Source organism: Microtus pennsylvanicus, chromosome 2 (genome assembly GCF_037038515.1).
Source record: "Microtus pennsylvanicus isolate mMicPen1 chromosome 2, mMicPen1.hap1, whole genome shotgun sequence".
NCBI classification, from domain to species: Eukaryota; Metazoa; Chordata; class Mammalia; order Rodentia; family Cricetidae; genus Microtus; species Microtus pennsylvanicus.
The window spans coordinates 112,693,051-112,720,057 of NC_134580.1; the positions used below are offsets into that span (position 1 = coordinate 112,693,051).

A 27,007-nucleotide genomic window follows, 5' to 3' on the forward strand; every position below is an offset into this window, starting at 1 on the left:
TAAGCCACTGGCCAGTGTTGTAATTAATATGGTTTTGATGTGATTATTCAGGCCTGGGAGGCCGGAAAATAAAAGAACAGACTCTGCTTACACAACGCCACCCTTATTTCCTCTGAAATTTAAAGCCTCTTTTTTGTTGTTGTTGTTGGTGGTGGTGGTATTGGGGGGGGGGTTGTTTTTTGATAGAGGAGAGTTAATTGTATAGCAGAATCTTGATGTGGGAAATAGCAAGGTCCACAAAAAATTCAACAGGACTCCCAGAGATCTTTTTCTTGTAAATGTTCCCTCTCATGTTGACCAATTCTATCTTCAATTCCAACTTTAAACCTAGTCATTTTCCATCTCCACCACAACACCCTGGTGTAAGTTGCTCCTTTTAAGTTGGACACTGTGAAAACTTTCTAATTGCTCTCTCCTCACGTAGTCTTGTCCTCTCCAATATCTCCTCTTAAGAGTTAATTTATTTTTGTACATACATACAAAAGAAAAGAAAAACCTCTTCCTGACTGTGGCCCAGGTCCTCCCTTTTACTCAACTCAGGCTCTCTTCCTTTCGTTCACAGTGCTGCACTCGGCCACTGTGCTGCTCCTTAAGCACTCAATAAAGCTTTTTCCCTAATGGAGACTTATGGGTAGTCAGTCACTCTAGGACTACGCTAGTCCTCCTATCTGGGCCACAGCTTCTTGTATCCTGAGAATCCCACACCAGTGCTCCTTTCAGAGCAACCTCTCTTAACACTTCTTCAAGGTAGGCCCCAAGACCCAAAATTTTCCAGGCTGTTTATAAGAAAACAGACTATTGTTTAAAAGAGCTCCATCCAAATGATCTGTCTATCTTGTTTACTAACTTTATGTCATCTAAAAAAGGGAGTGGAAAATGTGAGTCAGTCTAATGAAGTCATAAATACCTGGCTCCTAGAACAGTATCTAGCATAAAAATCAGTATTCAGTTATTTGAAGAATGAAATGCCAGAGGTGAGCTACTTTTAGGATAAGCTCCATATTGCCTGGGCACTAACATAGGTGCATGTGATAGATGAAACATTACATTGCATTGCTTCTATGATATTAAGGATATTCCTTACATCTGTATATGCAAAATGAAACTATTTACTAATATTCCCACTCAAAATTAAAGCCAAATGTGGAATGAGTTATTACAGTTCAGTCTTATTTACCTTACTAAATATTATCAAAAACTATCCCCAGAAACATAGTACCAGATAGTCAAAAGCATCACCAGAACACAAGAATCCCCAAGGGTACTATAATTCAAGAAACATTTGCCCTTCCAACTAATGGCAACCAGCACTAAAGACCACATTTGTAAAGAGGAAACAGTTGGCATGGCATGCAGTGAAAGTTGGAGGAAAGGTTCTCTGTTAACACGTCCCTTCAATCCAGCTACTCAATCAATACCCACTGCACCAAAACAATTTGCAGAATATGTGGGTCACAAAACCAGAAACACTAGGTGGACCAAGCATAAGCATATTCAGACTAAATCAGAGAAAAGAATATGAAGAAAAGTCTAGACTTGTGAGGTCTACACATTAACATGGGACTTATTATTTTACAAATAGCACTTTATTTATAACTTACGTTAGAGATGCTGGTGATTTCCAGCCAGTAAGAGGCTCAACTGATTGCCATTTTTTCTCTAAGATGTAATTCTGTAAGTCTTCATAGATTCCTGGGCCACGGTAACGGCGGAATATCCCATCTTTTGCACTATAGATTATAAAATCAAGCAGAAATTTAAAAAATCAAAATAGGTATTCTATAATAATAATCAAAATAATTATTAATCACACACATACTCTTCTTGAATTTTAAATTAGCTCAAATGAAAAAAAAACCAAAAACCTATAGCCAGACATAAACCAGAAGTCATGTGTTAATTCTAATCTAACACAAGCCATTGAATCTAATTCAAGCCATTGAATGTTCTCTTTCATTACTATGTAATCTGCAACTATAAGCTAAATCTCCAGAAATAGTTAATCAGTCAACTCATTTGCTAGCATGTTTACAACCAATTATTTTTATTTCTTCTAGCAAAATAGCCACTGTTTTAATATTAACAAATAATATATCCACATTTCCAAATTTATGTCCTCCAAGTCTCTAAGCTCACGATCAAGATCAAAGCATGCATCTCACATTCACCTCTAAGCCTTCCTTTTCTCAGCTTCTCGTCCCAGACAGGAGCCAAAGGAAGAGTCTACACATTCCCTTTTGTTCTCCTCATACTACTGAGTGAAACTGGGAGTCCTGTTCCCATGACTCCATGGAACCTGCCTGGCCTGTATCCTGAATGACCCCCAAGCATTATGACAATGGAACTTTGTTCTGCCATTTTCCCTTCACCTCTCATTAGCATGGTTCACCACCACCTACTTGACCTGTTCTCCTACAGTGCTGAATTCTAATCTTTTAAGGTCATAAATTAATAATGCTTACTGAAAAAAGGCTGGGAGAGTGGTGACAAAGAAGCGGCCGCTCAAACCTAGGAAAAGCATAAACAAAACAGCTAAAGTTAAGCTCAAAGTAACTCAAGTACCCAAGTGCTGAAAAAAGCATCCTCAGACTGCTATTGTGATCACATGAACAAACACCTCTGGAATTATTGAGATACAATTATTATCTTTTGACTGAAGGGAAAAAACTTTAGTCACGTATTTCTTAATACTTTCCAGTTAGTACACACATATGTTATGTTCCAGGTGTCACCCTAGAATTTTCTGGTTTATGTATTACTTGGTGTGGTGGTTTGAAAGAAAATGGCCCCTAAAGGGAGTAACACTATTAGGAGGTGTGGCTTTGTTGGAGGGAGTGTCCCTGTGGGGGTGGGCTTTGAGGTCTCTTTTCTCAAGCTTCATTCAGTGTGATAGTCAGTCAACTTCCTGTTGCCTCTGAGTCTGATGTAGGACTCTCAGCTCCAGCACCCTATTGGCCTGCATGTCACCATGCTCCCCATCATGATGACAGTGAACTGACCTCTGAAGCTATAAGCAAGCCACCTCAATTAAATGTTTTCTTTAGAAGAGTTTAGAAGAGTTGCTGTGGTCATAGTGTCTTTTTGCAGCAATAAAACCCAACTTGGTATTGTATGCAAGTTAAAAGAATATAGTATAGAGCAGCAAGATCTAAGTTTATGCCTGGAGCGCCAGGACCCAGAGACTGGATGGCCCAGAGACCTAGGATAGAACCAAACACGATTAGAGAAAAAAATGCCAACATAACGATGCCTAATGATATTCTGCTATGCTCACAGATTGGTGTCTACCCCAATTGTCATCTGAGAGCTTTCATCCAGTAACTGATGGGAACAGATACAGAGACCTACAGCCAAATATTTGGCTGAGATTGGAGAATCCTACTGAATAGAGGGAGGAAGGATTGTACAATCCAGAGGGGCTAAGGACATCACAGGGAAACCTACAGAAACAACTAGGGGCTTTCCAGGGTCTGGACCAACAACCAAGGAGTTTTCATGGGACCAACCTAAGTGTGTGTGACATATGCATAACAGCTGTGTAGCATGGTCTGCTTGTGGGACTATTAGCAGTGGGAGCAGGGACCATCTTTAAAGCTTTGGCTGGGTTTTAGGAGCCCACTCCTCATACTGGATTGCTTTGCCCAGCCTTAATACAGGGGGAAGAGCTTAGTCCTAATGCAACTTGACATGCCATGCCTTGTTGATAGCCATGGAAGGCCGGTCCCTTTCTGAACAGGAACAAGAGGGGGAATGAATTGGGGAACATGGTGAGGGAGAAATGGGGAAAGGGAACAGGGGGAGGGGAAACTGTGGATGGGATGTAAAGTAAATAAATTAAATTAATTTTACAAAAATTAAAAAAAAAGATCTGTCAGAAGTTTCTGTCCTGCCTGGTCCCACAGCTGTTCAGTCCCAAAGAAACGCACAGAGGTCTACATTAATTATAAACTGGTTGGCCTATTAGCTCAGGCTTCTTATTAACTAACTCTCACATCTGTGTTAGCCACATGACTTGGTACCTTTATCAATGAGGCATTCTCATCTTGCTTTCTCTGCATCTGGGTGACAACTGCAGACTGAGCCTTTCCTCTTCCTGGAATTCTCCTATTCTGGTCGCCCTGCCTATACTTCCTGCCTGGCTATTGGCCAATCAGCATTTTAATAAACCAACACAAGTGACAAATCTTTACAGGATATAAGACCATTGTCCGACAGTAAAGATCTAACTTTAATACTACCTTTCCCTACTAGCTTATGGGTTTAGGTAATCTTTAAACTTTTTGAGTTTCAGCTGATTCATCTGTAAAAAAATGGGTATATTAATGTTTGTTTATAATTCTGGGGTTAAATTAAGAACATAATACAGTTTCTACATATAGTGAAGGACTCAACAAATTATAGGTATTAACTAATTACCTCAACTGTCAACTTAAAATGAACAACACAAACTTCATTACAGGGTGTTGTCTGCTGGTAGGTTGTCCATACTACAGTAGATGGTCTCACACTCTTGCACATATGGGCAGCATTACGTAGACTTAGTAAGATACTAAGAAAGAAGGAGCCTGCCATGCTATGTGCTAGCAGGGGCAGGAGTCAATTAGGAACTGCCCAGCTATTCTAGACCCAGGCAGTGACACAGTAACAGCTCTGCACCATGCCATGAGGCTGGCAGGGGCATGCCTCAACCAAGTACTTCCCGGTACCTATGGTGCCAGGCAGTCAGACACCACTGTGATGAGCAGGCACAGGGTGCAGAAGTGGACGAGAGAGAGGTGGAGTCAGTAAGGGTTGCAGAGAGAGGCAAGTTCTGAAGAGGTGAGAGTGGTGAGGAAGAGGCTAATGTGAATGGCCTGCTAGCCACCTCAGTCCGGGTCATTTCCAGACCTGGGATACTGTCGAGGCAATCTTTTTTTCTTTATTGTTTTTATTGCACTATACATTTTTCTCCACTCCCCTCTCTTCCTCTTCTTTCCCCTTCTACCCTGTCCTGTGATCCCCATGCTTCCAAATTACTTAGAAGATCTTATCTTTTTCTCCTTCCTATTTAGATCTATGTTTGTATCTCTCTAGTGTTCTCTTTGTTGTCTATGTTCTCTGGGGTTATGGATTGTAGGCTGGTTTTTCTTTGCTTTATGTCTAAAAGCCATTATCTTGATCAGAGGCACTGAAGCAGCTGAGGGAGCATGAGGTGATGTCTGTGGCTCCTGTTGCCACTAAGGGAATGCAGAAGTCTGTAGTCTGGACCGCCACCTAAAACCTGCTGCCTGGGGTCATGCCAACTTACTGGCCTATACTGCCACCTGGGGAAATGATGACATCCTGGTTTGAGCTGCTGCTGAGGGCCATGTGTGGGTCCGTGGCCCTACAGCATTCGGGGTCTGAGTTAATGTCCATGGCTCCTGATGCCATTGAAGGGCAAGCCAATGCCAGGAATTTGGGCAACCAGCTGGGGCCACACTGATGTCTGAGGACTACCCTAGTGAACTTAGTGGTCTGTGCTACTACCTGGGGACATGGTGACATCTGATCACAAGCTATAGCCTAGGATCATGTCTGCGTCCATGGCCTTGTGTGAGGAACTGTGGTAGTTAATGGAGATAACTGGATGAAGAACCCAGGCAGTGTTCTCACAAAGGGAGAGAGTTCAACTGGTCACAACCATGGCCTCAGAGAGACATTATATGAAAAACAGCAAGCAGCAAACCTGACTCATAATGACTGCAAAATAGCTCCCTGCCCTGCTTTGCAAACCAATTATATTTACCAGGGCACCTTATAGCATGAAATAATAACACACATCCTTTTAACCCTTATTATTTCTACCTACCTCTCTTGCTGAATATGGAAAAAAATCAAGTATCTATGCAAATAGAGCTGTTCAAATTTTAAATCTCCTAGGTCTCTTAAAATTTGATGCACTAATGCTTTGTTTTTAATAACATGAACAATCTGTTTTCATCATTTCTATAGAACAAATCTATATTTACATAATATTTATGATTATCCTGGCTGGACTTGCTGACTAGTAATGCTCCCTCACAGAATGTGGGGTGGGACATCCAGCCAATCCTCCCAATCAGTTGTACAGAATTCTGTCCTAATTGCTTTAGGGAAGGGCTACAGCATACAGACAGGAAAGGACTAAGGAAATAGGCTCCACCTACGCAGCCATGAGGGAGTCACCATCCTTGCAGTGGGTAGACCTTCTAGTGTGGCTGCTTTAGGGTCATCTACATTCCTGCCTGGAACCCTTCACTCACTGCTCTGTTAGTAAGCCTTATATTAAATTAGTCCCCAAAGGTAAACTTTGATAGAATCGAACTTTGATTAGTCATTGGGATCTTAGAAAGCAGTGTGAGGGGTAGAAGTTTCCTAGTCCCACTTAGGGTGAAAATTCTCTTGCCACACTGACAGGAAACTATAACCAAATCAGAGCTGCATTTGGGAAGAATGCCATTGTTCCTGCTAAGGGAGTAAGAATGGCAGCTGAACCTACACTGCTCAAGGGGTGGAGCATTTGCAGGGGCTATTTTAACCAAGTTTTCTGTCCCCAGGTGGCATGTGGTTGGTGTGCCTTTTAGGGGTGGAGTAGTGATGTAGGCAGTATGAAGGGTGAAGGATATGTCACTAAGGTTGAGGTCAGCTGAGCAAGAGATATCCATGATGGGATATCCCAGGATGGCATACTTCTTGTAGGTGCTATGGAGTGGCATGCCTGCATGGTAAATGGGGTCTTCAGAGTATAAGAACATGGGGTGAAAGTCTCTAGAAACCATAACAGCCTTAATTAGGAATCTTAATACTAGGGTGAGTTATCTAACGGAAAAGCTGCAGTCAAACAGGCCTCAGAGGCTTCTAAACACCAATAAAGACTATTGCCATTGCTGTTGGTTTCGTTCCAGAACTGGATGGTAAGATGCTAATGCTAAAGACATCACATAGTTTGGATTGAGGACTTGGAGACGTAAAACTAGAATTGGAAATGGGACTTCCCCGCAAAGTTGTTTTTATAGTGCTGGAAGGTGCTGCTAAGGTAGTCTTTCTCAGCAGTAGGAGATAATACAGGCCAGACAATAAAATAGTGACAGAAGTAGCTATGGACAGATCAAACTTTCTGATTGGACTTAAGGCCTGATCTACAGGGAGAAATTCACATCTAATAATTGAAACTCAGACAAAAACCTGTGGCCAGTGATGTCCTAGGCCCTAATGAAGAAGCAGCTGCTACTGCTTTGTTAAATAAATATCCACTGCCCAACATTTCTGTAGTGTCTGTAATCAGGTTATTACTACTTGGTATCTAAATGCTGTATCCATTTCCCATTTTTTGTCCTTGGTATCTAAATGCTGTATCCATTTCCCATTTTTTGTCCTTGGTATCTAAATGCTGTATCCATTTCCCATTTTTTGTCCTTTTCCTCACATGTTTTCATAGGAGGAATACCCACAAAGACTTGCCAACACTCATGTTGCAAAGATGGAGGAATTGAGAGAGGGCACAGGGGATCAGTGCCGCGCTAAAGTTGGAGAGAATAGTCAGACATCTATGTCACCTCATTCGAGACTCACAGACCCTTGTGGAAGAGAAGGACAGGAAATAAAAGAAGCAAAGAAAAGCCAGAGTGTGATACAAGACTATTCTCCAAGCCAAACTGCCACCATCTTCATGAATCCAGCTCTATCTACTTGCAAAGGCCCTCCCTGCTGCGCATGTTTGATTGTTGATGTTCTCTCACAGAAGGAAGGGCTGAGAGGATCATGGAACCCTTACCCAATGATGCAGCCACTCCACCCAATCAGTTGTAGGCAATTCTGTCCTACTTGAATGTGGCCTTGGGGAAGGAAGAGTATATAAGAAGAGGACTAGGGAAGCAGGCTCCATCTACACAGCCATAAAAACAGTATCACCCATGCAGAGTGCTTCAAAGTCACCCATGTGCCTGTCTTCACTCACTGTGCTAGATAGTTTTGTATCAACTTGACAAGTCAGAGTAATTTTGAAAGAAGGAACCTCAACTGAGAAAATGCCAGGCCTGTGGGCAAACCTGAGGTGTTTTTGTTTTTTTTACCTGATGATTAATATGGGAGGGTGAGCCAAGTTCATTGTGAGCAGTGATGGGCCTTGGACAGATGGTTCAGGATGCTTTAAGAAAGTAGGCAGAATAAGGCATGTAAGCAAGTAGAACCTATCTATGGTTTCTGTGCCAGTTGCAACTCCCAGGGACTTAGATCTCTTGCCCTCGGGGGAGATTAGGCAACCTCTGTCCACTCATTCCTTACAAAAGACTGACTACCAGAGGAACTACCAAGTTTATAGACTTTCTTACAGAACAAGAGTGTAATAGGAGGTCCTGGACTGCTATCCTAACCCTAACCCCAACCTTAACCTTAAATTCAACCTTAACCCCAACATTAAATCTTTCCTCCAGAGAAAGTGTCGCTAAGAATTTCAATTGTTTCTTCAGTTTTGCTCTCATGGTACATGCACCAAAGCTAAAATGGAGGAAATACACTGTTTCCCTAACACGAATATTAACCCCAAGCCTCCCCAGAACCCTAACCATAATGCTGACTCTAACACTGACACTAACCCCTAACTGTAACTCTCTAACTCCAATAATACCCCTAACCATAACCCTAAATCTAATCCTAACCCAGACCATAACCCAAATAGTCAACTTTCCTGCTTATGAGAATTATTCCTACAAGAGGAAGTGCAGAAGGGTATTACAGTTGTTTCATCAGCTTTCTTTTCAGGAGGCATGCCACAGAGCTAAGTTGGAGGTAACAGAATGTTTACCCGACTCAGTACGTAACTCCAAACCCTAATTCTAATCACAACCCTAACCCCAAGTCTAACCCTAACCATAATCACACACTATCATTACCATAAATCCATACCTCATTCACCACAATCATAACCTTAACCCTAAATACAACACAAACCCTAACACTAACCCCAACCCTTATTCTAACACTAGTGCTAACCCTAACCCTAATACCAATTCTATCCCTAACCTCAACACTAGTCCAACACCAACCCTAACACTAATCCAAGCAAAAATCCCAACTACAAACCTAACACTAATCCTCATGCCAACCATAACCCTAACTACAACCAGAAGCCTAATTTTAATGCCAAAATTAACACAAACCGTATCACAAACCCTAAATCTAAGACCAATGCAAACCCTAGCTATATACCTAATACCAAAACAAAACATAACCCTAACACTTAATCCAACCCTACAACTAAATTCTAAGAGCAAACCTAATTTCAATCCTAACCCTAAAACTAACTCAAACCCTAACACTAACCTGAACCAACACTAACCCTAACCTAATGCCAACCCTAACTCTAATCCCAACTCTAACCCCAACACTAATTCCAATGCTAGGTCTAATAACCAGAACACTTATTCCAACCCTAACTGTAATGCCAACCCTAACTCTAACCTCAACTCTAACACTAACTCCAGCCCTAGCCCTAACCCTACAGACGCTTTCTGCTTCCTTGAATTTTTCCTCAAGAAGTACCTGGAGGTCTTTCAATTGTTTCTCCTGTTTCCCTCTCAGGGTGCATGCCCCAGAGCTAAACTGGAGGTCAAGGACTGTTTCCCTAACCCTGACCCCAACCCAAATCCTGGTTAGGGTTAGAATTAGGGTTAGGGCAAAAATTCTCTTGGCATGAAGGTTCTGGGTCATCCTAGGCAACACAAACCAGTTCTCAGAATTAAAAAGTGAAGTTTAACAAGAGGCTTGGAGATACAACTCATGGCAATGCTTACTAGCATGTTTAAGGCTCTGGCTTTAGCCTCCAATATCACACTCCTCTGCCATCACCACCCCCCAAAACAGAAAAAAATTACAAAAGGAGGTACACCCCTAAAACTGCAAAAAGAAAACACAAAGTTTGTCTATAGTCTTCCAAAATTCCTGCATGACTTCTCAATTGAACTTTCATTTTAAAATATAACTGCAGCACAATACAAAAAAAGACATAAATCATTTTGTGTGCTGATGCCAGAGCCCTTTTGTATGCTGCAAATATGTTTTATTACCATTAATTAATAAAAAAGCTATTTTGGCCTATGGCAGGAGGGAAAGCCAAACTGAAGGGAGGAGAAAGCAGAGTCCATAAAAACATTAACAGCCACCAGAGCTGAGTACCATGTCAGAGTTTTACCAGTAAGCCTCGGGGCACATGGTGATATACAGATTATTAGAAAACAGTTAATTTATATGTAGAGCCAACCAGTAAGAAGCCTGAGCTAATAGGTCAAGCAGTTTGTAATTAATATTAAGCCTCTGGTGGTTATTTTAAAAGCAGCTGCGGAACCAGGCAGGATGAGAAACCTCCAGTTACAGTATGTGGTAGTTTCAAAATAATAGTTTTCAATACTTTTTTTCATTTATTTATTTATTTAATTATTTATTTATTTAGGTTTTTGAGACAGGGTTTCTCAGCAGTTTTGAATTATTAGTTTTCAAGACTCTTTTTCATTTATTTTTTTTTTCTTTTTTGAGGCAGGGTTTCTCAGTAGCTTTGGAGCCTGTCCTGGAACTAGCTCTTATAGACCAAGCTGGCCTCAAACTCACAGAAACCCTCCTGCTTCTGCCTCCTTGAATGCTTGGATTAAAGGAATGCGCCACCACCACCCAACTTCAAGACACTTCTAATGGAAACAACTTAACCAAAAATCTACCACAGAATTTTGAGATTCATTAAAATGAGTTTAATGTAGAAAGACTATATCTTGTAACTTAAATCACACTGAATTCACAAGGAGAGACCAAGTGACTGGAAATATGAAGAAAATAGCTGCATTTTTAATTAATTCATCATAGATTACACCTACTGGATCTTACACAAGTTTATACTGACTTAATCTACTAAGAAGTTAAAACAAATTGTGGGTGCTGTGTTCCTCTTCTAAAGAGATGCAGTAGCTAGAAAAAGAATTCTAGTACAAAAAAATACTACTAAAAATTGGGAACACCTATATTTTAAAGATTTCTATTATGAAGCCTAACTTTTGTTCTTATGTATGATAATTATTTTTAAACTATAAATATGAATTTAATGTGTTTATCTTTTCAGAATTTAAAATTGTCTCCTGAGGAAAAAGGTGATTCTTTCTGTTTATCGATTATAGCTAACACAGACACATGGAATGACTCAGGAGTTTACCAATCTAAAACCCAAAATGCAGTATCCAATTTAAGCAAGAACATCACAAAGCTTAACACCCCAAAGTATCACCTCTCAGATTATTCACTAAAGAAAAGGGAGGGGTTGTTTCCTCATTTTTAATATATTTAGTATTTCTGGTTTAGCTAGGTGTCCACGCACAACTTCACAATGACAGTGAGAGCCTTGTGATGCAAGGCAGCCTGAAGTCACAGCACTACCTATTCTGTCTGTACCTCAGCAATATCACATCTCGACTCCTACTTTATAAGAAACAGAAGATAATGTCTTAAGAAAATGTCTCTAAACCATGGTGTATTCTCTGAAGCATACTGATATCATTAAAAACAGGGGAAAATTCCAGATTGAGAGAAACTAAAAACATGTAACAACAAAATCCAAATTATTAACCTTGATTGGATCATGGCTCAGAAAAACTATACAAAACACAATGGGAAACTAGATTTAACAGGCTAAAGAAAATGAGGCCTGAACTATCATGGTATTTACAGCTTACTGTCAATGTATCAACAAACAGTAATAATAATAAATGACAAATATGCATATCTGTGTATATATATGTGTGTGTGTGTGTGTGTGTGTGTGTGTGTGTGTGTGTGTGTGTGTGTGTTTGTATGCATATATATGTATGTATATGGGCAAACACCCACATACATAGATACAGAGAAGCCAAAATGTGGTCTGTTGCTTCAAGCTGTTAAATTTAACATCCTACTTGGCAAATTTTCTACAAGCATGAAAATTTCTGAGAAAGCAGTTGCTAAACTTTCCCATCTAAAGATCACATTACAGTACCTGGTTCTTGAATGACATCCACCTTTCCCACACTGATCTGAAGTGTTTCTCCATTCTTTGCAAACGTCTCCCATTCAGAATCAGTCTGCTGGCAAGATGGACACCAGGGGGCATAACTGTAAAATCACAAGAACTAATCAACACAAAATACGTGGAGCAAAATCTATAAACAAAATTAATACACTATTCAAAAATAAATTCCTAACAAAAGAGGAGAATAAAAGCAAGGTGTCCAAAGTCATTTGACATATAAAAACAAGACTGTATTTCCTTCTTATGATTGATTCTATATACAAATATTAATTCTATCAAAAAATGAGAATTTTTTTCAAGAATTATCTTAACATATACAACATTTCCTCCATGTGATTTTTATAAATGAATCAAGTTTTATCCCTTTCATTGTAGCTTTGATCTTTGAGGCAAGTATGTTCTGAGTACTCAAAGTAAAATAACTTTCAAGGATGTACCAGTACTAGCCAAGCTAATTCCAGATCTCTCAAAGCTACAAATGCAATAGGCAGAGACCAGAGACCTGTCACTACTGGGTCTCCTAGCATGTTTCCAAGTTTGTAAAATCCTGTGAAAGTTCTTACCTTTTCCAAAAGGAGAAAAGCTACCCAAGATTTTTTTCTAAAGAAAAAGTTAAAAATATCTGGGCCTTCAAGCCATATCTGCATTTTACACGTACTTTTCAACTAGAAACAAGCAATTACATCTCATATAGGTCTGCAGAGAAAGGAACATCTATGGAAAGACCTTAGGGAACAAACAGCCAAGAAAGGGTCAACAAATGTTCCAATGTACCAGGGAAATGGTATATGTAAAGAGTCTGGCACAGAGTAAGAGAAGTGAATGCACCTACAACAGCCTTAAAGAAAACCAAGGTAAAACACACAAATGGCTGAGTTTTTTTTTTCTCTTAGTGTTGAATCTGCTTGTAAAGTGTGTGAACTAAATTATTTTTCCAAAACAGTATGTTCAAATTCTAGCTCTGGTGCCTGCAAATGTGACTTTATATGGAGTAGGGTCTTTACACAGATAACTGAATTACAGATCTTAGGAATAGATCGCCTTATTTAAGATGGAGCCTACATCTAGTAAAATTCTTATGAGAGGAAGAAGGAGCTCTGACACAGAGAATAGGAAGAATGCCATACAATCTCGGATGCAAGGGCTATAGCTAAAGAGACATAAGAAGCACACAGCACACACCAGCAGCCACAAGAAATTAAGAACAGTACAGAAGGGGCAGTCCAACAGATAATCCAAAGAAAACTAACCATGATACACCTTGACTCCCGAAGGCCTTTGATCTCCAGAACTACAAAAGATTAAATTTCGGTTCTTTCAAGCCTCCTATGTGGTCTTACATATCTATATGCTCCTGTATGCTGTTACAGCAACCTGAGGTAACTAATGCAGAAAGCAAGGACTTCAATTAAATAAGCCTTACAGGTCTTAAAGCAGTGGTTCTCAATCTTCCTAATGCTGTGACCCTTTAATACAGTTCCTCATGTTGTGGTGACCTCCAACTGTAAAATTATTTTCTTCACTACTTCATAACTGTAATTTTGCTACTATTATGAATCATAACGTAAACATTCTTTGGAGCTAGAGGTTTGAAAGAGGGGTGGTAATCTACAGATTGAGAAAACCATCTTAGAGGAATAACCAGAACAGTACTTAATATAAAATATGTGAAAACAACAACAAACAAACAGCATATGGTAGAATTTCACTTGAAAATAATAACATGACATAATTTAAAGAAAAATTAACATTTTTATAATGTCCTTAAAGTACACTGCTGCAAGTGAAGAAACATTTTGTTTGGTTTAATGATAATTAAAAGATAAAAGCACTAAAATAAAATGATCATCTTCAAAAACTGGAACAGGATATTCAAAGGAAAAAAGTCACTGGAAACACTTCGAAAAAAATTTTAGGACACTATCAATTAAACATAATTCAGTAAGTTGGCTTAAGTTGAATGTCTAAGACAAAATAAAGTCAAAATATTGAGGAAATAAATGAAACATTTAAAAAGACTTGATATCACCGTTCCTACACAATGTCATGCCTTTAAAAATAGAAAGCAAGGGGGGAAGTGATAAACTAATCAAATACTAAAGTTTTGTTTTTGTCCTTGTTTTAGGTACTTATGATAAAGCCTAGGGGCAATACGCACAGTCATTGAGTTATACTTTCTTAGTTCTCGAGACACAGACTCTTTCTATGTACCGTTCATGAGAGCCCACAATGGCCTTGAACTCCCTTGTAATCTAGGATGGCTTGGAATTAGCAGCCATCCTGCCTCAAAGCTGGCAGAATGTCAGGGTTACAGGCATGTACCGTGCCCAGCTGCAAGCCCTTGTAGAATCTCATTGTACAAACATTAACTACTACTTTAAAACACAAGGAAAGCACTAATTAAGTATGCCAAATAACAGAAAATTTAAAATATGAAATTGGGAGACATGTTGATAATTTACATTATTTAAAAATAAATAGGGATGTTATCCAAGACTAGTCAAAAGTACTTATTTTAGAAAAAATACTAATAATTAGACCATATCCAGAACAGAAATTTTACTAAAACTGTTTTTTATTCACTAAAAATAGGCAATTTCTTTCTGTCTTGGTTCTAATTTCATTAGTATTTTATAGAGCACTCTTCTGAGTTTTTTTTTTTTGTTGTTGTTGTTGTTACAGAAATTCATTGGATAACAGATATAGACAATTTATTTAGGAATTACTTTAACAAACACTCAGCAGAACCTGTGACAAAGAAGAAAAAAGATATACTAGGCTTACTGTTCTACAACAAAATGAATTAAATTACAGTGTCAACAAACGATACCTTAACTACACCAAACAAGTGTGGTTGGTTTCCTCACTATATATAGAAGGCATTATGTCACAGCAGACGTCCTGATCCTCCAGCTCTTAAAATCCTTCTTCCTCCTCATCTGTGATAATCCCTGAGCCTCAGGTATAGGGATTATGTTACAGAAGTATCAGTTGGGGGCTGGAAAGATGGCTCAGTGGTTAAGAGCATTGCCTGCTCTTCCAAAGGTCCTGAGTTCAATTCCCAGCAACCAAATGGTGGCTGACAACCATCTGTAATGAAATCTGGCGCCCTCTTCTGGCGTGTGGGCATACATGCAGGCAGAATGTTGTATACATAATAAATCTTTTTAAAAAAAAAAGTATCAGTTGGGGTTAGGCCCCCCCACATTAAGATCAGTTGTGGATTTCTGTAATGGTCTCCACTGCGCAAAACGAAGCCTCTTTGATAAGGGGTGAGAGCTACACTTATCTGTGGACATAAGGATGAGGGTATATGGTTAGAAAGAAGATATCTTAATTAAGGGAGCCATTTGGGGGTGGCAAGAGGCTTGGCTCTAGAGCAGTTCCCAGTGTCCACGGGGATGTCCCCAGCTAGGACCCTGGGCAGAGGAGAGGATGCCTGAAATGGCCTTGTCCAGTAGTCAGACTGATGACTATCTTGAATATCACCATAGAAACTTCGTCCAGCTACAGATGGAGATGGAGACAGAGACCCACATTGGAGCACTGGACTGAGCTCCCAAGGTCCAGTTGAAAAGCAGGAGGGAGAACATGAGCAAGGAAGTCAGCACCACAAGGGGTTGGTCCACCACCGAGACACTGTGCCTGAGCTAATGGGAGCTCACCAACTCCAGCTGGACTGGGACTGAACGAGCATGGGATCAAACTGGACCCCCTGAATGTGGTTGACAATTGGGGAAGACTGCGAAGCCAACGAGAATGGCACTGGGATTTGTCTCTACTGCATGTACTGGCTTTTTGGGATCCTAGTCTATTTGGATTCATACCTTCCTAAGCCTGGATGGAGGGGGAGGGCCTTGAACTTCCCACAGGGCAGGGTTCCCTGCCCTCTCTTAGGACTGGAGGGGGAGGGGGAGGGGGAACAGGAGGAATGTGGGAGGAGGGGAGGAAGTGGAAATTTTGAATGGTATTATTTATAAAGTAATAAAAAAAATAAAGTTTGGCATTATTCAGAAGAAAAAAAGAAATTATGCTGGCTTAGGAAAGTGGCTACTGCAGACTTTCCTCTGGCTAATTGGCTAGGCTGACAGTAGTAGGCATAAATCCCCTCTCAAGGCAGAGTGGGCCTTAAATTTAATTAGATAGCTGCTAGTTACTCCCAGGATATTAGTGTTAACTACTGTATGCTTAGGGCACCTTGACATGCTGTCATTGTCACAGTCTTAGCTTTATAGCTGGATAGGACTACTGCTTCTGGCAGCTGGCATAGCACCTTCAGATACTATGAGACTACTACTGCTCAGGGAGGAAGCTTGTCACTTCCAGCTCTATTCTCCCCAATCCTAATTCTAAATTATTTGGTGGCTTCAGCAACCTAGTCTTACCTTAACATTGTGGGAGACAACCAAGGCCAAAAACCATTGCCTAACATTTTAGTCATGCATATAAAGAATAAAAATTTCAGTTGAATGAAAACCTTAGCACCTGCTTGATTGAGGGAATGGGATGTTCCCAGGCACAAAGGCATAATGAGCTCCCTGCAGGCAATGACTGTTTCATCCCTTGTACCTAGAACAGGGACTAACAGGATCAAGCCACACACACAAAAAAAAGCAATACACAAATGGGAGATGGCACAAGACATTCTTTGAATGATATTCTTCAAAAGGCTCAATAAAGAAATAATTAAGCTGCATTACTTTTATTTATTCATTCATTTAGTCAAAAACTATTGACCACTTGCTACTTAATAGTAAGGCTCTAGAGTTAATCAGGAAAAAAGAAAATTTTTTATTCCCCTATATAAAGTTTACAGTGCAGTGGAAAAGTAAAACAAACTATCTAATACAATAGTCAAATTTATTACTTAGCAGTTGTGGTCAGAGCCATGCTAGATAAACAAGGTACTAAAAAAGGGAGGTTTCCTATAGGGAAGGTAGGACATTTATTCATTTATTCAAATGGTAAGAAGGCTCAAAAATGAGCCTGCAACATGGCCTGTCATCTGCAGAAACTAGAGGCGAAAACAAGGATGGATCCCTGTTTCCTGAGGAACAGGACCATCCTTTAATGGATGCAGATGAGCAAAGCCTAAACCAAAGTCAGTCAATCAAGCATTCCCCTTATACCAAAGAGCTGCCTAGTCCAAAGTGACAAGTGTCTTATTTAAGACCACTGATAAATGTCTAACCATAGATGAAGTATTCTGTAAGTAGCTACTAAAAAGTCAAATGCTACTCACACTACCTCTTTCAGAGCAAACAGACTGCCAGGTCCCTTGAAATCAAGGCTGCACCTCATTCACCTTCATTTTTCCCAAATCCACACCCCTGAACCTGAAAAATGACAATCATTTAGTAATTACCTCTTAAACATTAAAATGATAAAACACAGCAAGCTATCAAACTAGAGGAAATTCTGTTTGACACGAGCAAGTCAACATCTTCCCTACAGGTATTAAGAACACTGGAAATACAATAGTAACGTTTTGAGGTCCTACAAAAATAAAAGGCATATCAGTAGCTAATCTCAGCTTTGAAACATAAGCAGTCCAAGAATAACGTCAGAAGTTAGGCTTTATAAGAATTAATCTCCTTTACAAAAGTAAGTCAATTTCACTCAAAATATATTTTATCAGGAGATATTATAGGTAAGCAAATCAAAAGTATGCTACATGGATGTCTAGACAGCTTAGACATTTCTTTGGATGTGGGGAGGACACGGCAAAGCAGTACAGAGAATGGCTATATTTGACAACAGTATTAGGACAGGAATATTGTTAGGGCAGAGGGTGGCAGGACAGGCTAGAGGAGAAACTATGGGGAGAGACAGATAACACTAAATGCCTTTTGAAAGCCATACAGAAATCTGCTGTGGAATGTACATGAATTTTAAAGAAGTCACCTTATAATGAGGAAACAATGTCCCAACTAAACATACCACAAAGAAAAACACCAATGCCAGAAATGGGCACATCTTGTTGAGTCACAGGGGTCTCAGAGACCCTCCCAAACATCACAGACTATTATCAAGGCACAACCTGCTTCTGAAGACACCACTTATTTATAAAATCAAACATGGAGAAATTGAGCTGGTGTCCAGTTAGAAGCTTCAACCCCACTGGCTAGTGTACATGGTGTCGGAAGGGACTTTTCTTACTACTGGAAAACTGTCATCATCATCATCATCAATAATACCTGGCTACAAACCCTGAGACCTACAACAACCTGCCGAAAAGATACTGGTGCAATAGCGGAACAAATGTTATAGAAGCAACCAACCACTTTTTAATTGGATCTAAGACCCACTCCATGAAACAGAACCCGTTCCTGACATTGCTAAAGTGGCCAAGAATCTAAGACTATATAGGTCATGGGCCTATGGGAAACCCTACTATTGTTACTCTGCTGAAAGAACACAGCAATAAAATGACTCCTAATGATATATTACAATACCTGTAAATCAGAGCACTGCTCGTAATTCAGCACAGAAGCTTCTTCTTGCAGTACGTGGTAATTAACAGAGACCCACAGCTGGACATCACAGGAAGAGACTTGAAAACTCCGCCCTAAATGGGATGTCTTTATCAAATCCCTCCCCTCAAGGCTGAGGATCTATGAGGGCCAATGGGAACCGAAAGAGCCAGAGGCAGTAGATGACTGGTAGAGGACTCAAGAGAGCAGTGTCTACTGGGAAGCAGACTGATAAGACACTGAAACTTACAAAGGTTCTGAGAAGGCCGGGCGATGGTGGCGCACACCTTTAATCCCAGCACTCGGGAGGCAGAGGCAGGCGGATCTCTGTGAGTTAGAGGCCAACCTGGTCTACAAGAGCTAGTTCCGGGACAGGCTCCAAAGTCACAGGGAAACCCTGTCTCGGAAAAAAAAAAAAAAAAAACAAAGGTTCTGAGAAAATGCACAGGACTTGCACAGTTCAAACTAAACAAATCCTAACATGGAGAAGTAGATAAAAAGTCTCAGCCCTACCCAAGAAGCCACTTGCACTCAACACCTGCTGGGAAAGGGAAAATCATTTTCTTCAGTGAAGTGCCACTGAGTGTATGAACCACACTCCAGGGCAGGCCCCATGCAAACAGATTCCATGGATTTTTGCCGCTTTTGTTTTATTCAGTTAGTTTTGTTGCTGTTGTTGATTTTTTCTTGTTAGTTTGTTTTGATTTTAACTTTTTGTTGATTTTCTTGTTTGGGTCTATTTTTGAGAGAGAGAGAGAGAGAGAGAGAGAGAGAGAGAGAGAGAGAGAGAGAGAGAAAGAACATGAAGTTGTTGGGTAGGAAATAGGAAAAATCTGAAAAGATATGGAAGGAAAGAAAGAATATGATTAAGATATACTATGTGAAAAATAATAAAAATTTCTTAATAAAAAATATAAATTATAATGAAAAAAGACTGTTAAAAAATAATATACCAGGAGCAAAGCAAGTGTTAAAAACCACAAAAAAGTAATTAAATGAAAGGTAATATAAACCAAAAGAAATAAAGAAGAGAGACTAAAAAGTGTTTAAAGATGACAAGCATTTAGAGTGAGAGAGCAGAACTGTGGAGCAGCCACTGTAAAAGAACACATGAAATAAATGAGAGGAGAGCAGGAGTGCACAACCAATGTGTGACATTAAAGAAATGGAGCAGTAATGGAGTCATTCTGAAGCTTTGTAAAAGCATTTCAAAATAAAAATAGTGAATTATCACAAATTGGTTCTAACTGGTATTTCTCAAACAGAATAACTTCTAAAATTTAAATTCAATTCCAACGACCACAAATATTGACTCCTTAAAAAGGCAAATATATACTAGGGGTTAAGAGCAAATGATTAATACCAATATATGCATGAATTGTGTTATAACATACTATATGACTCAAGCTATAAAAGCAGAGTTACAAAAAAAGGTAGTATATGAACTACCACTTAAAATGATGTCAAAATTTTATCAATACGGTCACAAAGCTTTCTAACACACTTCTTCACAGGAACTAAATAAATTTTTTTTCTGCAGACTCCTAATAATCTCCAGTTATAAGACCAGCCCATCTGATAAAGCACTAGCTTGGGAGGCCATATAAACATGTGTACTGTATGGATGTTACTATGGATGTGCAATGTTTGCATGAGATTGTACTTACATGTGCACGTCTGTGAATATGTTTGTAGGCTAAAGGTCAACATTGTGTATCTTTCTCAATTGCTCTCCACCTTATTTTTGAGACAGGGTCTCTCACTGAACCTGGACCTCACCTATGCACTAGACAGCTGACCACAGCACCAGGGATTCTCCCACCTCCACCTACCCAGTTCCAGGATTATAGGCACGTACAGTTGTACGCTGGTTTTACATGGGTGTCAGGGATATGAACTCAGGTCCTCATGTTTGTGTGGCATCTCTCTTATAGGCATGGGGGAGGTGCTATTTTGAAAGAAGACTCCAAAATGTATTTATAATAGGTCTATACTGGTCCATAGAACATGAATATATTTTATATTTAAGTGTTGGACTTTTTCAAAGAATAATCAGGAATGTCATCCAGTAACACAGGAAAACGGATTTTAAAAAATGATAGGAGCCACAGTATGTCTTCTGAAAAGCAGTTTCTCAAAGTTCTTAAATACTGCAAGCCTGACATTGCTAACATAAAGCTCACACCTTTAACCCCAGCATGTCAGAGGCAGTGGCAGGATGATCTCTATGATTTCTGGTGTACAAAGCCAGTTCCAGTCCAGGCAGAAATACATACTGAGACCCTATCTAAAACAAAACAAAAAAAAGTTTCTCTCAAAAATAATATGACTTAACTTCCATCCAAATAGGTTATTCATATCCATAGCCATAACAGTTTCACAGGTTTGATGATTTAACAAAAGCATTCCATTTTGAGATCTAAATATCTCCATAGTTTGAGGGAATAAATACGCATTGTGTTCTTTAATTTACATATTTTCCCTGATCTCACAAGAAGGCATCCACACCATATTCATCTGCTTGCAATCTAAATTGAATAAATCAAAATATGGCCTTGAATAAACAAAAAAATACTATTTTAGGAGATTCTAGATCTTCAATGTAAAACTAATTACCAAACAGTAGTGGTAAATCTTTATTATCTGAGACCATGGGTTATGGCAATGTGGTCTCATAAATTATGTTTCTGGACATTTTTCATTTTCCTTTGATGCCCACGGAGTCTATGAAGTCTATTCAGATGACTGTACCATGTCAACGTCATCTCTCAAGTGATCCCTTACCTGGCGTTAATTTTATGCTACAATCAACATAAATCCCTTCCCTTGTCCTGACAGTTTCCCATACCTTCGAGCAAGACACTACCCACGGCCACTCATGGACTTCCTGTTGTTCAAAGGGAGGCTATTTGTTAATGGCCTTTTCTTTATGTCATTGGCGCAATCCAAATATGACACGGCCCCAAAGTCCTATCTCTACAAATAATGGCATCAGGATTTAAACATCTTACTTAAAACTCAGCCACTCGTGTGTATGTTTTGTTTTGTTTTGTTTTGTTTTTTTACTTCACGATGCCATCTCAAGGTCTTCAAAGGGGAAACTGGTATTTCACCCAAACTGCTCTTCCTTGCTACGCTGCAATGGCTTATTTCAACACACACCCACCTAGGTGTACGCTATCACTGAGCGCTTTTTTAGTATAGGTACACCCCTAAGAGCATATCGTTCTCTTCCTCCCTTCCGGACTCCTCCCTTGGATAAGTTGCCTCCTCCGTTTCTAAGACACTTTTGGCTACAGCGATGGTGAAAGGGGATGAGGAAGGACGCTGGCTCATCTTCCTCACCCGCAGCCTGACGGCCCGGGGCAGTGTGCGCATGCTCACTGCTAAGGCCGCAGCCTGCCTCCGCAGGTGCCGGCAGGGGCGTCGCGGCCCCGGGTAGGACCCGGTGAGGACGGCGGGCACCGCGAGGATGAAACGACGTGCGGGGCGGGTAGGCACACTCACAATTTCAGCATCCACTCGCCTTCCATCACCAGCGTCCAGTTGGAGGCGGTCATGGGCTGCACCCGGCTCTCCGCCGCCGGCAGCGCGGCCTGCTCGAGGCCCTCGGCCGCTGCCGCCGCGAGCCAGGCGGCCAGGAGCACAGGGACACAGAGGCTGCCTGTCATGGTGGCGCCCGTGAGGTAGCTCACTGAAGGCAGGGAGCAGGGACCGGGTACCTCAAGCCAAGCAGGCGCCCTCCCAGAGGTCTGAGAGCCCAACCCGCTGGGCGACGCGCTCCCAACCACGCCTGCCGCACCGCCGCCTGCAGCCTCTTATCTGCCCGCCCTGCAAGGCCACGCCCAGCCACCATGGCCACGCCTCCGTTTCCCGCTGCTGGAGGACGGTTGCCAAGACAACCGCCTGCTGTTTGCCAAGGCAACGACCTGCTCTTCCTGCTGACTGTCTGGCTGAAAAGACTCAGATAGATGACCGACCCGATGCTGTTTAAGCAAGCGACCATAGCACCCCCTTCGCTGGCTGTTTCCTTAACGGGAAGCGTGGCCGGTGGCTAAACAAACCCATTCCCCTTTTCATGATAACACAAATGTCGAAGACCTGCAGAGTGAACCATGGCGACTGGAGGGAGGGACAGTTTAATAGCCCTCTGAACTCACACACTGGGGCAGCACCGCCCAAAGAGATAAAACTAGATTAATGATAAAACTAGATTATGCGATCTTTTAAAAGGTAAACCTTTTTTAAATTTTATAGATGTTTAAAATCTGCGTACTTACAAAATGAGTCAGTGCGTGAGTATTGCTACTTGCAATGAGATTTTTCTCTTTTTCTCCCAGCTACAATTTTGCCAAACCTAGAAACAGAATAGTGGTACGGAAAGATATTTCCATATCTTTACAGATACACGTTAGGCAATTACTATTCTGAAGATGTAAGACTTATTACAATTAGAAGACCCTTGAACTTCTCTAGAGGTCTAAGTTCTAAGATTCAGTAGTGTTCTTAGTACAGCATAAAAATTGTGGTTTACTTTCCTAGGCTAAAACACGGCTACACAAGAGTACTTAATAGTACTTAATGTCAGCCTCTAGTCAGTAATATAGAAAAAGATCAATTTTGCATATAGAGATGTCTTGACGTTACATATCAAGCCTACAATGTCAGTAGAAAGCATTTTACTGTGCTTATTAAAGATTCATAATTAGGCCGGTCAGAGATGGCACATGCCTTTAAGGAGGCAGAGGCAGGCGGATCTCTGTGAGTTCGAGGCCAGCCTGGTCTACAAGAGCGAGTTCCAGGACAGGCTCCAAAACCACAGAGAAACCCTGTCTCAAAAAAAAAAAGAGAGAGAGAGAGAGATTCATAAACATAAACAGGAAGTCTATCGTTTTCTTTTAAATGCAGAATATACAACTGATTCTCAAATTCTTATGATAGTATCTGATAACAATTGCCATTGACTTGCTGAGTGCAATAAAGATGCTGCAACTGTGTTTTTAAGTCATTCCTAGATATAGACAGCAACATATTTATGCCATGAAATAATATGATGCACTGGGTCTGGTGGCACTGAAAGACCCAGATAAATCCAGACCTTTCTAGCAGAAAAAATAGAGCCAAACATCTAGAAGAAAAAATAGAGCTAAAATATCTAAGCAGGGAGAGAAGAATTGAAAATCTAGATTAGCTGGTTCAGTGACTGTTTCAGGAACTAGCTGAAGATAAAGTTAGATTATAATCTTGAGAATAATCTTGAGAAACAGGGAGTTACCTCCTTGTGTTATCACTGGTATTTTCAGGATTTTTCAGTGATCCCTGGTATTTTCAGAATTTTCCAATGATGCCCTCCCTACCTCCTTTGGATTACTGGGTTATGGTTTCTTCCCTTAAATACCCCTTCTCCCAGCTACTTGGGGTCGAACTCTCTACCCCTGCGTGGGAAATGAGTTTCGGCCCCAGTGCACTGATTCCTATCCTGTCAATAAACCTCATGTGATTGCAGCAAGGACGGTATCTTGTGAGTTCCTGGGGGGTCCTGTTATTCCAAGACTTGAGTGAGAGTCTCCACACTCCAGAGGTCTTTCAGCACAGCTACCTGAGTTGCTTCTGTGGGAGTATCACAACCTGGGCGACTGAGATATTGTTTCGGAACAGTAGAAGGAGGGTGAGGATGTAGCCATTTCATAGAGCATTTTCGCAGCAGGCAGGAGGCCTTGAGTTTCCTCCTAGGAAGCACATAAACACTGTGCAGGCACACACACACACACACACACAGAGAAGGAGAGAGAAAGAGAGACAAATTATGCTTAAAATTAATTGGCATTGGAGTATTTTGGGGCCAAGGGTGTGAAACTGTTAATAATGAGATATTAAAGAGAAGCATTAGAGGTACCAAAGAAGTCCATTACTAATACATTTCTTATTTCTAGCTCAAATTGTTTTCTAAAAAATCATGTCTATTGAATTTCAGGTGCATTTGAAGAGGGTGGTAAGACACAACTCAGCAAGGCCATGTGGGAGGGGTTTTGCCTCTAGGAGCCACAGACTAGGAAAGGGGAACAGCTGCCTTCACCCATGATGATATCTGAGGCCGAGACTTCCTACTCACAAAAATTAGGCCTAAAGCTAGCTTCTGTTTAAATACAGATGATATTAAAACCTGCTCCAAAAGGTAGCTGTGCAGATGCTAGAAGTATAGTTTACATGGTAGGATTCAGGAAAACTGGCTAATATCTGTAGGCAGCAGCACACTATGACCTTTTTAGGGCTGTCTGTTTTTGCTTAAATTCAAAATCACTTAGCTGTCACACAGTCTCCTTCATAAGGCAACTTTGTTTCTGTCCGCCATTCCCATAAGCCCCAGTACTCCAGTAACCAAAAGCTATGTCCGGTTCCTGAAGCACTGTGTATCTTGTATGCTCGGGTCTCCATTCTCCCTATAATCACTACTCTGTCACCATCGCCTAATGCAGCTCACACCCCACCTCTGACAGACCTGGACCAACGAGGTGCTAATTTCAAAACCATATCTCTACCCTACCTCTGTCCTAGGCAACAATGACACTTTCTTATCACCCTATTGTCCCCTCTTTTCTCCGAAGCCCACTAAGAAGCATCCAAGGTTGTGGAGTTACTGTGTCTCCTCAGTCCTGGACACCAGCCTTACAGGAGTACTTGGCAGAGGCAGCTTCTGGCAGGGCTCTGAAGGTCACCCAGTTCCTAATTTTCAGAATCTTTTCTTTTTCTCTCCATTGACTCACTTCTAACAAAATACATCAGAAGCAATGAGTTAGATCTTCCCACTTAAGAACACAAAAACCCTGGGACTCCCATCCTGCTGGAGCTCACTGTTGCTCTTGATTTCTCACTTTGAAACCCTAATTAGGGAAACAATGGAGTGAGGCCTCAGGTTAACATCCCATAAGGAACTGAGGTCTCTATACAATTGCCTGCTGGGAATTCAACCTCAGGGTCAGTCCTGTGAGTGCTCAAGATGTGGATAATTCCCCAGTTTCTGTGAGACTCAGCCTGATGAGTGATCCAGAACCTCAAGGTGAAGATATTGTATGAACAGACACTGAACATTCAAGAAATTTTGAGGCTACCCAGATTTGGAATAAGTTGTAGCACACATTTTTTTTTAACATAAGCATGCTGACCCTGTTTGACAAGATTGATGTTGTAACATGCCTGGCAGAAAGGAAGACATTCTATAGGGCCTCTGTGTCTCTCAATCTGACTATCAGATTACTGAAACACTAGACCACCAAAGAGAGGGATATTTCCCCAGGAATCTCATGGCAAAAGAAGCACCAGCTGGAGGGGGTCCTTGTTTTGTCATCCTGAACTCTTCCAGGAAGGTTCACAGTGCTAACAACTCATCAACCCACCTTAGAGGATGAGCCTGAAGCCCGGACAGTGATGTTGATACCATGACCAGGACTGCTTTCGAAGTGTATATCCTTGGTCTTTTATCTAAACTTGGATCTCACTTCAGGACCCCAAAGACAGACAAACTTAAGGGGTTCATGGGATCTCTCTGTCCTTCTGCCCAACATGGCCATCTTGAATTAATCTCCTTTTTCTGCTTTCCACTTTTGATTTGGTGCTTTCAATTGTCCTTTTGAAGACAGGGGGCCAGGCATGACCTGGAGTACAGGGTGTGATCTCCAAGTCCGACAACAGAACCTGGTACTAAAGTGCAGAATATTTGTGATCATGGGGCTATGGGGACATCTCTGTTTACACAAAAAAATATGAGTTTTTATAAGAAAGTGGGGGAGGGGGAATACATATATTTGTATGTATATATTCTCTTTCTACCGGTTCAAGGAAGTATTTGCTTTGGCTTAGGCTTTTGCATCCCTTTAAAGTCAGGAAAGCCATGGTGAATAGTTCAAAGTACAAAGTTTTATGATCAAGAGTGTGAACATATTGCTGTCAGATTGAAGTTCTCAGCTACACGTGTAGGATGCCCCACTGTCCCCTTCGCCCCACTACAAGGACTAAGAGGAATGTTAGTGATCTGAGAGCCTACAAGTGAAGGGTAGTTTGAATGGCTGAACTGCCTTCTGGAGAAGAGCTGCACAGACAGCTTCCTGGGATCTCTGTAGGTTTCACATAGGCAAGATAAAGATGTTAATAACAACAATCTATGTAAGTAAGCTATTGCTCCCTAGATGATCATCCCAGGACTCATTTCTCATGTTATATTGTTTGATACACTCCAATAACCACCAGGTATTGATTGATAGCAGAGGATCCTATCTGCTGTTTTTATTCCACAAATTTCATGGACAATAAACTGTGCACAGGCCTGTGCAAGGCTCTGCTAGACAGCAATGATACCAAGTCTCTGTGCCCAGAAGCATCTGCTATGAATTTATACTGCCAGTTGTGCTATATTGATCAATACACACAGTACTGTACATTTTAAAATATAATAGGATAGAGTATATGTCACACCATTTAGGCTAACCAACGATAA

The 27,007-nt window shown here is 40.8% G+C and overlaps 1 protein-coding gene across 1 annotated transcript in view; it reads right to left on the reverse strand.

Annotated features, from left to right (window-relative positions):
- Positions 1-22,341, reverse strand: part of Tmx4 (thioredoxin related transmembrane protein 4) — a 38,573-nt gene extending 16,232 nt beyond the window's left edge. The window contains exons 1-4 of the mRNA XM_075962279.1: positions 22,024-22,341; positions 12,011-12,126; positions 2,463-2,508; positions 1,602-1,730 (exon numbers count right to left, since the gene is read on the reverse strand). Of these exons, the coding sequence (XP_075818394.1) occupies positions 1,602-1,730; positions 2,463-2,508; positions 12,011-12,126; positions 22,024-22,187 (455 nt within the window). The 5' untranslated portion in view covers positions 22,188-22,341. The remainder of the gene's footprint in view (positions 1-1,601; positions 1,731-2,462; positions 2,509-12,010; positions 12,127-22,023) is intronic.
- Positions 22,342-27,007: the final 4,666 nt, after the last annotated feature.